Source organism: Cololabis saira, chromosome 1 (genome assembly GCF_033807715.1).
Source record: "Cololabis saira isolate AMF1-May2022 chromosome 1, fColSai1.1, whole genome shotgun sequence".
NCBI lineage: Eukaryota > Metazoa > Chordata > Actinopteri > Beloniformes > Belonidae > Cololabis > Cololabis saira.
The window spans coordinates 23444298-23462032 of record NC_084587.1 but is presented as its reverse complement, the minus strand read 5'-3'; the positions used below and the strand labels follow the sequence as shown (position 1 = coordinate 23462032).

At 41.0% G+C, this 17735-nt stretch overlaps 1 protein-coding gene across 10 annotated transcripts in view; it reads left to right on the top strand.

Annotated features, from left to right (window-relative positions):
• The window catches only part of lrba (LPS-responsive vesicle trafficking, beach and anchor containing), a 198615-nt gene that overhangs the window by 73367 nt on the left and 107513 nt on the right, over nt 1-17735 (top strand). For all 10 annotated transcript variants that reach the window (XM_061718440.1, XM_061718470.1, XM_061718425.1 and 7 more), the window contains 3 exons: nt 1541-1602; nt 11482-11546; nt 13338-13446. In XM_061718440.1, coding sequence (XP_061574424.1) covers nt 1541-1602; nt 11482-11546; nt 13338-13446 — 236 coding nt within the window. The remainder of the gene's footprint in view (nt 1-1540; nt 1603-11481; nt 11547-13337; nt 13447-17735) is intronic.

The window sequence follows — 17735 nt, the reverse complement described above, 5'->3', positions numbered from 1 at the left end:
GGAACTTAAAGGCCAAAGGGCTTCTCTTCCTTTTCTCCGTCTGTGCCCCTGCAGCAGACTCTGGACACTCTAGTGGCCCCCTGCCCTCTAAAAGCCCAGGGTTTGTCGTTAGGGATCAATGGGACATATGCTGGCTAATTCAGGCCTCTGTAATACAAGGCCCAAATATGTATTAGTTTACAGTAACACCATGTTGACTCATTAGACCCATCAATACTATCTGGTCTCTTGCAGATGGCACAAGGTTTGGTAATCACTATCCGTTAATGCAAGTGTGAGCCCGCATGTCCACTATAGTGCTTTTCCTGTGCAGATACATCGCTTCCCCCACTTCATCTTCTAAAGCTGTGATCTTCAGAAGAAAACATGTCTATTGAACGCTATCTCCGAGAAAAGAACTGGATGACGACCTCACATTGGTCCTGCTTTGCCTAGGCGTTGGCCATGACTCTTAGCTTTCTGTAACCGTGCAATCGTGTGTAGTGGACACCAACTATAATTGTGAGATTAACGCATTCAGACCAGGTGGTTCGAAGGATTCCTTTCAGGGCTTAGGGAACTGGAGAGATCTTTTCTCTAATTGTATTCACACCAGTGTTTGAATGTTTGACTGGCGTAAGTGCTGTTAGATAATAGTCAAGAGAAAATCCCCAATTCCTGCTTCATATATCAGCTCAACAAGTCCTTTGTTGAGCTGATATATGAGTGTAACTGATGTTTAGGACTTTTGTTTATATGGCCAATTTTTGACCTATATTTCAAGGGGTTGTTAGTAAAGGGTTTCGTAAGGGATAGTTCCCCAATGTTTAGTGCTTGTCAGTTCAACCAGCCTCTGTGCACTTGCCTCATCTGAACCATCTGGACCATCTGTGATGCAACCAGACAGTTGCATCAGAGATGATGTTCCTCATGTTTGACAAGTTCTAACTCGAAAGTAGAGGCAAAAAAATCCTCCATGAATTATAATTGGCCAAAATTCTTCAAAAGCAGACCCAAAGAAATGAAAAAAATCCTGCAGAATCAACTCTCATCTCATTTGTCTCAGCTCTTGAGAATCTCAGAATCTCTACATATGGAATCGGCAGCAAAACTACATTTCTCTTAAAAGCTTGTCTCTCTTAATTAATTTGTTCATATTTAAATATTGGATGCGAGATGATGTGGATGTTGTGCCGAGTTGCAGATGTGTGGACTGATCAATGCTGCATGTTTCTGGCAACTGTTGCAATATGTTTACAAGTACACAGTGTGCTGTCTTTTCTTTAGTTCTCCATGTTTGTAATCTCTTACGACTTAGTCTACATATTCTATGATGTTTACATAGATATATATTTTGTACATAACGCTGCAGTTATATTGTGTGGTGTTGTTTCTACCGCTCCTCTGTACTGCTGCTTGTCTTTGACACTCTTAAAAAAGATATTTTAAATCTCAAGAGTTTCATCTCCTTGGTAAAGGTCATAAATAAACAGATTTACGAAATTAATCATTTGTCAAATGCACATTGCTCTTTGGCTTATTTTCTTGTATGTTTCCCCAGGCCTTGTGTGTATGAAGTCCAGCAGCTCAGTGGTGGAGCTCGTCATGCTTCTCTGTTCTCAGGCAAGTCTGGCATTTTCATCTTTTTTTCCCTTTTTTTCATCCTCTGCTTTTCTACCATTTATCAGTCTCACTTGGAGTGCAGTAAATCCGCAGAGCCTTATCTCTCCTCCACCGTGCTTCACCTACCTTTCCACGTTCACCTTTCACCGATAGCTAGTGGAGAGAAATGGGAGAAAAGACATCTTCGGCTGCAAATATTGGTTTGAGGGTCAAGGGTGGCTGATCTGTCCGCTTCACCTCTGACCCGAGAGCCGGCCCATGTGGCCTGGACCAAACTGATGAGGAGGGATAATGTAGATTTGATGGTGCTTTGCATTGATTATCCCTCTCATCTCTGTTGTCTTGTGGGTATTTTGTTGCCAAGTTTATTTAGCTGCTGCCAGATTCATGAATACTAATTCAGGGATCATAAGCAGGCGTGGGCAGATCAATGATCAAGGCTGTCGATAGATCACTCCCGGATGCCTGATTACCATTTAGAGTCACAAAGCTACTTACAGTAAGGTACTATACTGCAAAAAACAGATCCCTGCGTATTTGTAGATATAGTTTTAATGCCTACCTCAAAAGACGTTTATTCATTTAAAGCAAAATCACACCTGTTCTACACCCAGCAATAAAGGCAACAGATAATGACTCCCCTCTAGCCCTGTTTTGTATCATAAAATAAAGTTTTTCAATAATGCAGAACCACATCTGATTAATGATACCTTTCTTACCACAGCACTTTTTTTTTTTCTTCTTTTATCAGCTGCATTTTCTAAAAGAAAAAGCGTAATATCTCTCCTTACCTTTTAACTCCCCATTGGTTGTTTGGATCCCATTATTCATTTTGCTTCTCAAGAAAGGTAATGCAGCCAGATTACACATCTGTTTGGATGTCAGTGGTCATGCATAGATTTGGGCTGGTGGGACCCGGAACAGGGAATGTGAGCCCCATAATGTCCAGAGACGAAGGAGTGAAAGCTAGATAGAAAACCAAAGAGCGAAGAATGACAGGCACTAATGTACCTATTTGTCATATCTGTCATGGTGTTGTTTAATGCTAATCTAATCAAAGGCAGAATCTCTGTGATTGCTTCACTGCGTGGCTCATGCCTCGCTTCCCCCTTCGGTCCATAGCCCAACTTATTTCTTCCTTTCCCCAGTCTATCCCGCCCAATTTCTAACACACACACACATCCCCAATCTTTAACGCAGAGGACCAGGGATTGGCCAGTGCAGTGTTGATTGCTTCAATAAATCATCCAACCAAATTCTCTCACAGCTAATGCAAATGTAATTTTATTGTTGTTTGAAGGGGTGAAAGAAGTGGGGGGAGGAGGAGGAATGATACACTGCTCCTCGCCAGGGAAAAGAGGAAAACGGGGGACCGACTTTCCTCCAGGCTAAATTACAACGTATAATTATTTGTGTGTTTGTTCTCCTTGTGAGGCAGCGAGAGCGAGCCAGTAGCATGATTGATGGTGTTATTTAGTGAAGTTTGTTGGGCCCTCTGGCACAGGAAGCAGTCAATTCTCACACAGGAAGTGCCTCTGTGGCCATCTTGTGACTCTTTTTTTCTGCCTTCAAGCCAACCATTGAATGGAGTAGATGGAGATGATTTTGATTGATTTTTTTTTTTTTTTTTCTCTCCTCCCTCTTCGCCTCCTTCCCCCCAGCTTCATCAGAGATGTGATGCGATACCATCTCTGTGAGATTTTAATTAATTTCCCAAGCTTTGAGATGGAGTGGAGCCAAGGTTAAGGGTCAGGAGTCCAGGGACTGCAGAGCAGTTTTTAATCAGGGATCCTATGAAAGTTGCATTGGCGGCCCCAACAGCAGGGCATTGAGGAGGGGATTGTAAACCGCTGTTTGATAGCACCTCTTTTCGAAATCAGTACAACAGCGCTCCTAATTAAAGGACCATTTTGATCAGACATTAACTGCTGGGGTGGCACGCCGCCTTGTTCTGATCTCTAATATCGATCCACGTAGACTGCTGAATATACAGAGGGAGGATTAATGATCATAAACTGTAGTTACAGAATACTTCTCAAAATGGAAACACTCTTTCAGGTTTCTTTGAGATTCAGTGTTTTAGGGCGGCAGGAATGTAAACCTGACACAGTTTTATTGTACACTACTTTTTAATTCACAGTTAAAGTTATTGATTATGCACCCTATTAAATGTCAAATGCTGCAAGAAAACGGCTAAAGTTTAAACAAAATAAATCTCTTTCAGCATTGCTTTATTTATAAATGAGAATTCTCCTTGACATCATACAAAAAAATGCTTTTATTAATAATGCATGGTGTGGAGCAATAATTAGATTCTAAATGGCAAACATTTATACGAAACTCTTGTTTGACCAGCACTGGATGATTATTTTTAAAGTTCTGCAGCAAGAGATTTCAGGGTTCACATAAAAACATCACAACATGGTTCATTGATGGGGTTATATTCAATGTGTGGATGCCTATAAAGGAGGTTTTAATATTAAATTAATAAAATGTAATTTGTCTCTCTCAGTTGTAAAGATGCTTCGTGTGTCTAAAGAAGCGTTCTCTGCCCCTTTGCATGTTCCAGGTTGAAAGCTTCAGGTTCAATCTCCTTTTCGCGCTTGTTTTCTTCCCGTGTCATATTTACGACCAATGTGCAGTTTTCCTGGACGCGCTTCTCAAACTAGTTTTCACCCCAAAACATGCTATTAATAAGTAATACAGTTGGACAAGAGAAAGAGCTTTCCCTTGGTGCTCGCTGCCATCCATCCAACGTGCTGAGAAATCACCTCATTGGATACTGGACGCCTGCGATGTGCAAAGGCCCATAAATCTTCTCAGTAGCTGCATTTGTGTCCTGTAGATCAGCCATTATTGTCCGGCCTCTCTGTCAGCCCATCCATTCTTCTGCCATTTATCAGAGATGCATCCTGTACATGGAGTAGAGGGAAGAGAGAGCCGGTGTTGTGGAGAGGAAAGGCGCCGATTTCATTATGGTCAAGACCATCTACGCAGGACTGCTCTTCCTCACGGTCCAGTAGAGTAGATACGAAACAAAAGCTCTGATCTGTGTAGAGTGTAATTAGCTGTCACGCAAAGTTGGGATATGAAATCAATTTGTCAACTTTTACTGTTTCAATTTTCATCTCTGGAAGTTAAATTCTGGGTAAAACAGATCCATGAAAAACGTATACGATTGAATAATTATTATATTTTGACTGTGTGATATAGTTTGGTCATCAAAACCTCTTTGTTTTTGCCTGAATTTCAAAGCTACACCATCATGATCTGTTAGTCGGAACAGTGGTCCTGGATAACATGGTGGGGATGTTGGAAAATGCCAAAGCTGCAGACCCGGATCTCACCAATATACCTTATTTAGACCGAATGGTTTACACATCTGAGTTCTGACATCACGTGTTTACCCACAGTAAGAGGCCTTCGAGATAACCGTGCCAGCTATTTGTTCGGTCTCAACTAACATATCCTATACACTCCTTGATGGATCTTTATCTTTGATTTTGGCAAACAGGATTTTGTTGTGACCACTGATGCAGATAATCCTTTAAATGTAATTCAATAACATTGGCGTTAACCCCACTAATCTAATCACCGCTCAAATCGTATGTTCCCAGCCAGGCTCAAAGTTAACCTGTTTAACAGATGGGCACCTCTCTCGTAGTCAGCAGGGACAAAGACATCGACTTCCCCAAACACTTGGCTCTTCCTGACCCCTGACACTCTGACCTCCAGGTTATAAGTAGAGAGCAGCGGAGGTTTGGGAGTTTAGACCCCTGCGGCTAGGGAACAGGCCGCGAGTGTACATAATCATGGGCTACGCAATCAATCCCCTACTGCAAGATACGCACCAACTAGGTTAGTAGATAGTCGGCAGGTTAGAGAACTTGAAAGTAGGAAAATGAGCGGGTAAAGTCGCAAGCTTTTACTTTCTATCATTCAATCAAGAACTTCTAAAGTTGTTTTTATTGAAAGTTAAGCTGGTGAACGGTCTGGTCATTTATAACTGTCAGTGGAGATGATTCTTCTTCGCTCCCACAAGCGATAGATCAAATGTGAGCCATGTTGAATGAACCACTTGGGGAGCTGAGAGAGGTGAGAGAAGTGGCAAGGAATGCGAGGAAACCAAGAGGCAAAAATACTTTCTCCATCATTTTCCTCCCAGCCAGAGCTACACCCTGCTGTGCAGTTAAACAGGCACACAAGGTTCAAGATCACTGAAAATCAAAGTGCTGTTTTTTTTTCCCTCCTTCCCTGTTCGCCCTTGGCCCGTACCGCGCTCCCATGCCTCTTTACAGCCGCGCCACGCGGCTCCGTGTCCCATCCCATCACTCTGTAACGCTGCGTATTCTTTGAAAATATACTCTCCTGTGAGACGCAGAGAAAACACAGCAACACCAACTGGCACTTAATCCTGAAGACTCCCCATCGGTGGCAACTATGCAGCCGGAGTTGGGGGGAGGTCGGTGAGGGGTGTTGTGTTGGAAGAGCTGGGGGTCAAGGGGGCCTTCCTGACAGGAAGCGAAGTCTAGCTGCGAGGAGAAAATCAGACAGGAGACTCCTGAAAATATTGAGTAGCTTTTAATTTGGCTCCCAGCCGTTTTTACTCTGAGCTGGCTTCAAGTGGCACGAACGCTCGGGTTATTTATATGCAACATATAATCCTGTTTCAAGTAAATGACTTTCTCTGACGGAGAACTCTCCTCCTGCCAGGCACAGTTAATGTGATGTTTTCCTACCTGACAGCTCCCTTGTTATAAGACCTGGGAATGTAGTCTAATGTTCGTCTTCTTGCTTGTCCTCTCTCAGCCATCCCGCTGATAAGAATCATGCCCCGCTAACTTCGTTCAGATTTTTAGTGGGAATTCATATCCCTGCTTTTTTCCCCTTTTCTTTCAACTTTTAAAGGGGGCAACTAGAATCGAGTTTGTCCCCGTCATATCACAGAGGCCTGCTGTTGGACAGTTTAGACTTGCTGAAAGGACTGTTAGCACTGATTATAGTTTTATTTACAGTATGGTTCCTGCATTGTGTTCTTCCACCACCTAGTTGTAGTGGCACACACACTTTCTGACTACATAGGCATCTGCCTTTTTTTTTTTTTTAATCACATTAACAGAGTAACTCCTTTTAGATCTGTGCTAAAGTAGGACTGCATTAACTCATTCTGTAGTCTCTGCTTTTATAGAAATTCCCCGATAGTAATTCAGTCATATGCTTAACTCAAGATACGCAGGTAACTGTAACAAGTCGGACGAGGGAGGATTATCTCCATTATAACGCCGACATTTTCATTTTCAATTTAATTGTTTTTATTCCGTCCCTAAATTAAATAAGATTAAGCTTAAAAAATCCAATGTCAAGGTTTCAATCTAATGGTTTATCATTTGAAATGACCTGGAAAAGAATGTACAGGATTGATCTGTTTTGGTTTATATAATGTAAGGGAGTTTCTCTTATCAAGCCAACACAAATGAAAGGTCCTACTTTATTTTCTTATTTAGGCCCTTTCCTTATGTATGATATCCTTCACTATGGCATAATCCAGCTATCTATACGAGAGCAAACTTCCTCTATGACCCATAAGAAAAAGTGTATTTAGGTGTTTTTGAATCTCATCTCATAAAAATCTCATAAAAAAAGAAAAAGATTTTTTTTGGTTTTCAAGATGATTTAATTTCAACATGTTTGGTGTAGAGTGAAAACATCTGCATGTGGTGCTAAAATATTCTTCTCATACTATTACTGGCACCATAGTGTAAGCTTGACACATTATATTGTAGTTTAAAAGTTGAAAGAAAAAGTGTGCTTTTTGTTTCAAATGACTTTGAATTCACAGTTCAAGGTTTATAACATGTTTTTGGTTTGAGTGTTTGGGATATGCGAGTTTAAGTCCAGTCCTCTCTCTCTGTGTTAGTATAGTCTTGACAGTGTGAGTCCATGAAGCTCTCCGAGACCCGGCTGTGTAAATATTTGGACATCAGTAAATATCCCTTCAGTTGTGAATTTGATCACGCAAACACCAACACGAGTGTCTGTTTTTCTTTAAGCCGTTACCCTCTGAACACGCACATGCGGATTGTTCGCCCGACACGGCAGTGTTAAGTTATTCATACACACAAGTGCTGCAGACGAAACCACGCGGAATAACAAACTACTTGACTTCTGTATTAATCAATCAAGCAGCGATGAATAGTATATATTTCAGCTCATGCCAGGAGTAATTCTTGCTTTGACTTTGTCTTTGCTCATCTGCGCTCAGCCTTTTTTTTTTTTTTTTGGTCATTGTTGATTTCAGGTTGCTCGTCATAGACATTCAGGTCACACAGGAACAATAAACCGTTTCCTTGTCTGTTCTCTTTTCTGGTCGGCAACACACAAACATTTAAACCAAAATGTCAACATTTGTGACCACCGGTTATTGATGTGTCACTGGTCAAAGCGGAGTTATCCAGCAGGCGTTGACATGCTGTCAAAGCAGTGAATGACATTTATTTGAGTTCTTTGAACATTTTTTTGTCAGTTAACCTTTTTTTTTTGTTTCATTTTAGTTTTTTTTCAACAGCTTTGCAATCTGCAGTGTGCACATAACTTGAAGGCATTTTAGGATTCAAGAAAAGAGGATAAAAAATGGCTCTCGGCCCCTTAGAGCCTGCATCTACCACACTGCCACGTTTGACGTGAGGATTTATGCTTTTGTCATTTCATCTAAAGCTCTATTCCCATACCCTTTCAAATCAACAAATACTTGTGATTATGAGTGATGCCACCAAAAAGCACAGCTGACTTATTTATTGTTTCAGCAGAGCTGGGACATTTCTTTCTTCGGCATTGGAAAACGTTTTCCCTGTGTTGTGGCCAGCCTGATGTTTGAAAGCCGATTTTACTCAGGAGGTCTGTGTTTTCTCACTAGTGGTAGTGGTATATTTAGATGTTGATTATGGATAATCAGCTGTAATGACGGAAGTGCATGGCATGTATGTTTAGACTCAATGCCATCATCATGGAACACAGACCAAACAGAGCTGTCTTATTGACTTCAGATTTAAACAGGCATTTCCATGAATAGTCGAGCTTTCATTCATACACGCCGACACATGTGACGAGGAAAAGAATTGGAAATGTAACTCTTTTAACTTTATTAAGCATCTGCAACATTTCTTTCTGGTGGCTGGTTTTAAGTCGGGATCAAGGAGAAGGACACTCCCTCGTCGTATCATTTGTTAGGAGGTCAGGTTAAAGGTGAGAGGTCACAAATGGCTGCTTGTATCCTCTCATCAGGAGCGCTGCGGTCGTGGCCCCTATCGCTGCCATAAAAGCTGCAACATCACTGACCATTGCAGCCAAAAATCCAATATTCTATCACTGACCTGTCCATGCTTGCTTTTTTTTCCTGAGAGATGTGTCTCAGATCAGGGTCATTGCTTTTTTTTTTTTTTAAAACTAGAGCCTTTCCCAGCCCATAATGACACCGTTAGTCTTTGTCTGTGTCTACAAATTACTAATGGCCTTTATGCTTTTGATGAAGGCGGATTATGGTGCAAAGCTGCCACGAGCTATCATTTTATTGCTGTTCCTGTTGAATCAAATTTTAGAACAGATACTATGCTTCTTGGATGAAAGTCAATGAAAAAGAAATAAGACTACAGGAACTTTGTCACTGATTTAATGTTTCTCTCCAGGTTATAACTTTATTTACAGCCTTGCCTTCCTGTGTTGTTTATTTGAAACCAGGCTAGCACAATCCAGCCCAGTTAAGAATATCCCCGAAGCCACACACTAACACTCATGGTTAATGTCCTTCAACTGCAGTTGCTTCAGCTAAGGCCCCCGCGGCTACTCTCACATGCTTCCTCCAAAGCAGGCTTCAGCCCCAAAAACCGTCTGCCAGTACTCCAGACTGTTTCCACTCCCAAGCCCAGACTCATATTCCCACTGTGCTTTCTTTATTTGGAATGTATTGTAAACACGGTCAATGCCAATATGGTCCTGCAGGACGAGAAGCGGTTATGAATTGAGGTTAAATGTAATGTTGTTTTCTGGGGGACTTGCAGTTGGTTTCAGAGTGATGGTGCGCAGACGTTTCAGAAGAATGGTTCTCTTGGTTTGGTGTGTGATTGGTTGTGATGGGCATATACTTGCTGGACTAAAAAGGAAAAAGTTAAATAGTTTCTAAACTTGCCACACATGAACATATACGTTTGGATGTGTATTAGAAATTCTTGGAAATGGATCTTTCCTTCCTCCTCGTAGTGCTGATATCCTGCTCCCTGTGGGATCTCTCAGTTTACTGAAAAACTAGTCTTTACATAAACAGACAGTTTCCTCTATCAGCTTGAGAGATGATGACAGCCGAGTTGAAAAAGTTGTCTCGTGCACGTTGTGTCTTCTCATGCATGTGTTTTTTTTACAGCTCAATTGATAGCTTATACACCTAAAAGGAGTGTAGTGAGTATTTATGAAATACATGTGACTCATATTTATGTTTACTTTCTACTATAACTGCTTGTAAATGTTAACATGTTAAGAAGAGTTGAAAAGTGTGAAAATAATATTGAATTCAAGATGTGATGGATGCTTTTTTTTAAAGAGCATTTTTATGGTTTGACTTGAAGCTGATATTTTTTCTTTTTTCTTTTTGCGTGTGCATATTTCTTCTCCTCCCCTGAGAGGAAGAGGGGGGAAAAAGTGCTGTGAGGTTCAGACAGGACCCATGACCTTGTTGCTTTATTATTCTTTTGACGCTTGTGTTGAAGGTGTTGAAATATTGAACAGAACATGAGAGATGATGACCGCTGAGTTTCCCTTCTCTTTTTGTCCCCTCAAAGTTGAGGATTTAAAGTCGCACACGGCTGTGGTCGGATTGTTTAGACTGACACCTTGAACCATAACGCTAGTCAAAGAGAGGAAGAAATTTGTGTATTTACTTGTGATAAATGCATTCTCAACACAGGTCTTTCACTGCTGTTTAACAGCTTGATCGCTGATGTTGTACCCTTTGCTGACGGAAGCAGTCAGTACTGCTTTTTGGATTGTTTTATGTGATATTATGAAAGATGAAAGCTTTTGCAGTACACTTCCAAATCTTAATGATTGGAAGCATTATACTTTCACTGGCCTGACTTTGAAGAAGACATATATATATATATATATATATATATATATATATATATATATATATATATATATATATATATATATATGTGTATGTATGTATGTTTTTTTTTTTTATTTATTTAAAAAAAAATGTTCTACTCTTCCTGATGAGATTTAATATGAGCAGTTTCTTTCAGCACATTTACATGATCTTTGTAGACTCTTTGCAACCAATTCAGTTAGTTCAATTCAGTTTATTGTTGCAGTGACAATTCACAGCAAAAGGTATCTCAAAGCACTGTACACAAAGACTAAAGGAGTTTAATGCAGTCCAATTTAAATCCAAGTTGATATAATTAATTTCAGTACAATTTATTAAAACAGGTACTAAACAGAACTGAGTTTAGTGATGGGAAATAAGTAATTCTGGCCTAAATATATTTGAAACATGATCCAGTCCAACTAGCTGACTCATATCTTCTGGCTTCATAAAATGGTATACAAAGTTTCTTATGCTGCAATGTTTAATAATATAACCTTATGGATGCATGTACTTTGTGGAGTGAATAATACGGATCCAAGCATAGAACCCTGTGGAACACCATTACTATCTAACTGTATAAGGATGACTCCTGGTAATCCTCAGAAAAGGATTTGTAATTAATATTATTCAAATATTTCGTCTTAACCTTTTCAAATCATGTGTTGAATTTTAAAAAGATAATGTTTGGTATCACTGCCAAGTTTCATACATATACTGACAATGTTTATCTTGGTTTGTAGGAATGGCAGAACTCTATCCAGAAAAACGCTGGACTTGCCTTTATCGAGTTGGTCAACGAAGGAAGGTGGGTCCCCCTGAACTGTTTTTGCAGCATCATGTTATTATCTTTCCAGCCTCTTCCCATCGGCCTCTTTCAAAGTTCTTCATGGTCGGATAACATGCATATCGCAGGCACTCAGGCCACCAAAGATCCCCAAGTCCCCTGTGATTGTGTGGCTGTTCAAGATTCTTGGCGATCGATGACTGGGGAGAGTAGAGGGACTTAAGAGTGAAAGTGAGGATGGAGGACCTATGAGTTAAAGGCCCCGTTCAGTTAAAGGCTCCCGCTCATCCCAGAGGGATTTGGGAGAAGGAGCAAGGTTAGGCGGAAGGTGACAGGAGCTCTGATTGCTGGCTCCTCTGTGACACTTGGGAAATCACTCTTGAGTTCTCACTGTCTGTCAGTTCATGCCTTTTTGGCTGAGCCTTTATCTGTTTGTAATAATCTCATCTGTCTAAACTGTCTTTGGCCATTTGCCTTCTATATCTTGTTTTGGCCCACTCTGTCCTAATCAGTGATCCTCATTCCCTCCATTGTAGTCTTTAGACTCATCAATTTCTTATGTGGAGAGGCACATTTTCTGTTATTGATCCTTAGATTTTAGAATTGGCAGGTGCTAATCCTTCGTAATCCTATACAATTAGCAGTACAGTCGTTGTGACACTTGTTTGTGTAAAAGAGGATTTGTAATTCACTTTAAAGACTTGGCTTTTATTTAGGTGTATCTACTGGGAATCAAGTCTTTTAAAACAAAAACTATGTAAATAAACTTGAGTTCGCGTCAAAAGTCATCACAACTACTAGCTGCCATTTGATTGAGACAATCAACTAACAATTTCACCTTTTTAAAGTGAAAGCTGCATTTAGTAAATTAGGATTAATTCCATCCATAATTATTAGATTATTGTATGTATATCAATAATTTATTTTTTATCAACTTTATACCATTTTTAAGCTGTTGGACATTGAAATCTATTCAGATTTGTATCAAGTGGATATTTTGTTTAATTTCCAACTTTTTATTGACTAAGTAATTAAACATATTAATGAAAGGATATACTTTCAATTTTCAGTTTTATTGTGTGGATCTTTTTGAGGTCATTGCAGATACCAGCTGAAGACAGGATCCACATGTGCAATCATTAATAGCGAGCACCATAAAGAAGGGCAGTGGATGGGTTATTGATTGCAGGGCCTGACTAGGGCCACGGAGGTTGCAGAGGCCCCACAGCCTCCGCTCCCCTGCTGCAATGTGCTGAAACTGCAGGCTTAGGTTACACTCGTCCCCCGGCCCCTAAACTCACATCACCAGTCCCAGTCTGCCCTCCACCTCTCCTCTCTGTTCTATGCTTTGTTATTGTTTCACTTCACATAGACATGACCTGCAGGGCTAAAGAGAAGTTTCTTCGAGTGCACACATGTAGCTCACAAGTCTCATCAGGGCTGATAAGAGGAGGAAGGTGGAGTACATGTGTAGCAACATGGGTGTAGAGCCTCCCTCCTGTCAGATGCATATCATTAACAAATCAATTAGCACCTTCACCCCAGTGAAAGCATAAATCTGGTTCTGGTTTGTTTCCAAATTAGATTTTCTGCTAATTCTGCATGGTTCTTTTTCACCATTTTATGGCTGTTACATGGCCATTTTTTTTTTCTTCTGCTGACTTTCAGATTTCAGAGTTAAACAAATAATGAATTCCCCCAAATCTATATATCCTTTGATAAAAGTACATTCTTATTGTGTTCCTAGACTTTTCAATATTTAAATGTATGCTTTATTCTCTTGTATTGATGGTTATCTCCTTCCTTCCTCAGGCTGCTCAGTCATACCATGAAAGACCACCTGGTTCGTGTGGCCAATGAAGCCGAGTTTATCCTGAGCCGACAGAGGGCTGAAGACGTACATAAACATGCAGAATTTGAGGTAAGACGATGCACAGTTGATGCAGACACACGCATGAAGGATGTCTTCAATTGTCGCTGAGTAGTCTTCTGCGTTTTTTGATGCCCTTTGCCCCGAAATATGACAATAGAATAGAACAGTTTCAGAAGAATAACATCTTTTACCTTTTTTTTAAAGAAACATGGGATATTTAAGTTTCTCATGTATGAATGAACGGAATGTAATAGGATAAGAGGGAGGGGAAAGGAGCTGATCCAATAATTATTTCAAACTTGTCCATCATGTTTGATGATCTGACAGAGCAAAGCCGGAGTGTGTGTGTTTAGTTTTCAAACATAACAGTGGGTAATAATGAACACTCATATGCGCTCACAGACACGGTGGAGATCATGCCGGGCATATGTCACTAACCAAACACTGAGTCGTTTTAATTTATCACTGGGTGACTACTGGAGGCTTGCCCCAGAAATGTAACTTTCCTCCCACCAGTTCTCAGCACAAACGCTACTATTCACACAGAGCTGCTGGGCCAACTCTGTCCTGACCCATGGGCACCCTTTGCTGCCCCCTTCTTAGTCAAACTCTACAACACTCCACCCTCTGCTTTCTAGATCTCACCAAAATAATTTCCTGTCCTGCTGAGATCCTGTCCATTATACTCCCACTGGGGGTGTATTTTGCGAGTGACAGGGATATGGCATCCTCCCCTCTTTTCATCCCTCTTTCCCTCATTTCTCAGGAACCTGCCAGTACTAAAAGCTGCAGACAGACCTGAGAGGTGCTGGCCTGAAGGACTTGACTGTGCATAAACCCACCAAGCCTCAGCCCACTCTACTGTAAAATATGATGCTTTTTTTTTTCCCTCTCTCTTCCAAAGGTTCAAGGAAGGGGCTCTCTTAAATTTGGGAAAAGTAGAAACCCCCAAGCCTGTGGAGAGTCAGCCATAACGGCCATGTCACAAGTCTTGGTTATGTCTTTGATTGCTATGTTTTGCTCTTTTCCGTGCTTTGACTGAGCTTCTGTGTGATTATCACATTCGACAAAATCTAAATCTTTATTACTCACTCTGCGGCAAGTGTCAGTCATTTGCACAGTGCCATCTTCCCGTGGTCCGACCTTGTCGTCAACTTTGACGGCCGGCGTGTCATTTGGTTCCGCTGGGTTTGCACTCAGTGTTTTTCTTTGGTGTTTACCCACTTAATGAAAACTTGCACAGCATTTGTGCTCTTGAAAAATATATTATGCATGATGTAAGAAAACGCATGTATAAACATTGAACTATATCCTGCTTTCACCTCATTTCCACCTTATGCGTTCCTTTTTACTTCATTACCCTCGGCTTCCTGATCTGCAATATAGTATTTCACCTCATAGGCCTGCAATTCTGAGCCCTCTCTAAGGGGTTTTTGTCATCACTGTACTTTTGTTTTGTTTTTTTTCCTGTCTGATCATATTTCTTCCAAAACCTGTACACTTCAAACCGGTAAAATATGTGCTTTGTGTCATGTCATTGGTAAATTTAGTAGTCAACGTAGTATCTGAGCCTCTTTGCCCGAGAAGGGCAGTGCTGCAGTGACGGTTTTCAGATCACAGATCAAACCCGTCGGGTTTTTATACGCAACGAAGCCGAGGAACAACCCTGACGGCTTACGAGGAGGGGGAAAGCTTTTTAAGGCTGGCTTTTTGCGTTATAAGTGGAGCCCCGGCAGGAGCTCCTCAGTTTACCCTCCGTCACGCACACATCACCACAGTCTGGGGTTCACTGACTTTCCGGAGCACTGTTAAGCTTTTCCTGCTGCACAGTCATCAGTGTTGTGTGGAAAAACACTGAGTGCAAGTAGCCAACGTGGTGATTAGCACAGCAAATGGGAATGTTGGGTTTTCGTGCTGACAAGTCAACAGCTCGTCACACTGTGAATGCAGGATCTCTATGAAGTCTTGCACCGACAAGTTGCAGAACCAGGGCAGCTGGTACAGGCGGCGCTGGTCTTGTAGGGACCCAAACTAACAACGTGTTGGGTGCTTTTGAGTAATCTGTAATACCAGTCCATGATTAATTATGCCATTCTCTCTACGTGCTTTACCATAATGCTGTCATGAAATGACAACCGCTTGTCGCAGCTCGCACATCTAAGTCACCACTAGGACCATGGAAGACACGGCCAGGAGACGGCTAACAGATACAACCTTGGTGGCATCAGGAGAGTCAGACGCCACCCAGTGCTGTTGTTTGACTCCCCCTCCACCTTAAATTTATTTTTGCTATTGCATTACAATAGCAAATAAACATTATCCTTAGAGCGGTAAAGAGAGACCCGTTTCTCTGAGACATTTTACATCAATGCTAAATATTCCACATCATCCACCATTTTTCATGAACAATTATGTCAACAAATCATTGAAGCCTTACTAATTAGCATATTTAAAGATATGAGGACATTAGGTAAGTGTAGAGATAGTCATTTTAGATCATTTTATTGTCCGTTTAGAAAAACCTTAAATCCGGATAGTCAAGAATTATACTTAGTTTTCCTCGTCATATAAAATCACATTAGTTTCTATAAATCCCAAGTCAAAAAAGTAGAAAACAAAGCACAAATTGGGGCAGAAGTGCACCGGAATAAAAAGCATTATTGTAACCATGCATCTGTATGTAGTGACGCACATCCGGCCATCAAGATTTTCAAATTTGAAAACTTACTGTAAGTAAAAATCCTGAATTATCTTCAGGCCGGCCACTTCATGTTGCAACAAACTGAAGCACAGCTCAGTTTAGAAGAACATGCATAGCCTATAGTTTTAGCTGGAAATTCTAGGGATGGATATTTGCATTTAAGTTTATAGTTGTTTTGAAATGCAGCAATGTAAGAAACTATACACTCACAGGAGCAGCGTTCATCTAAAGTTGAAATATAATTCGTGCTTTATACTAAATCACTCGGTTGATTACAAACGGTGGCTAAAAGTAGGTTAAAAATGTGCTATTCTTTTGGGCTGTATATATTTTTTTTTCTTAGCCTCACCTACCTTCCCGACGTTTCCAAACATCCTTAATCAGATATCCAGCACAGCTTGTTCCAAACTATGTTTCACAATTGAATTCCCCACTTAAATGCAGTTGCTCCTCAGTGACCTCTGAGAAGAAGTGTGCCCCTGATAAGTCTCGCTCTGATATTGCTGTATTGATTTTTGCCTCTGTACGAGCGCTGTTTGAGCCCGCTGGAGCCAGCGGTTTCATTTTGCAGTGCCACAATAAAAATAACAGGCCAGTGAAACATCCCCCCTGAGGGCGGGGGCGGAAGGTTTTGAAATAATTTTTAGAAATGCACCAGTTTTAAGGCAGTGACAAAGGGTTCCTTTTTGTTCTATGAGGAGGGTAAGAAAAACCTCAAAAGACAACTCTGCAATTTCTCAATTCGGATGCTGTGATGTTGCGCAGGAAGTGAGTTGGTCTCCGTAGAAATGCGACACCAGCTTTCCAGTTCACGTTCAGCGCAACAGTGTATGTGAGAGAGCATGTTTTAGATAAACAGCAGACAACATATCTCAACTTTGGGGCTCCAGAAGTGAGAATATATCAAGACAAAAACACCTTTTTCCTTTCTCTGGTCAGATTTCATATTTTTGAAGGCAGTGATAGAAGAGCCTTTAGATTTAGATACTGGTTTACCTCCGAGACATATGCTTTCCCCCTCGCTCCGTCTCCCGCTCCCGTCTCTTTTTTCACTCACACTCTCTCCGACTCTCTCTGGGACAGAATTGAGTTATCTTTGGCCCTGAGAGTAAGTTATTACAGTGGGCTTAGGGTGAAACAGAGATGAAGATAACTAGGGGAAATCCAATTACCTTTTAGGGTTCTCTATCTAATAGGATCCTTAATGTGAAGGAGATCTACAGATCGGATGCTGCTGCACAGCATGGCAAATGATAGACTGATATCTTCCACAGAAGCAGAGTCCAGAAGACGAGAGGAGTCCAAGAGATAGAAAGGAAGAGGGAGAAATCGAACTCCCTCTCTTTATGGGCCTGTTCATTAGGGATGAAATGTGGTGGGCTCAGGGGCACAAGGGCAGATAAGGAGGTTCAGATATGGAAGAGTGAGCAAGACCCCAGTCACTTCTATTCTTTCTTACTTTTCCTTTCTGTTCATCCTTTTCCTTTTTATATAGCTACTTGATTCATCTTCCGCTGCTACGTGGAGTAATTGAATTGACCGTTTGAGATACCCTGTGAAAGCCAGACGATAACAGCTAATTAGAGCATGGTGTTTAAGATTGTAAAATGAGCTGGGCTTCTCCCCGTGCTAATGA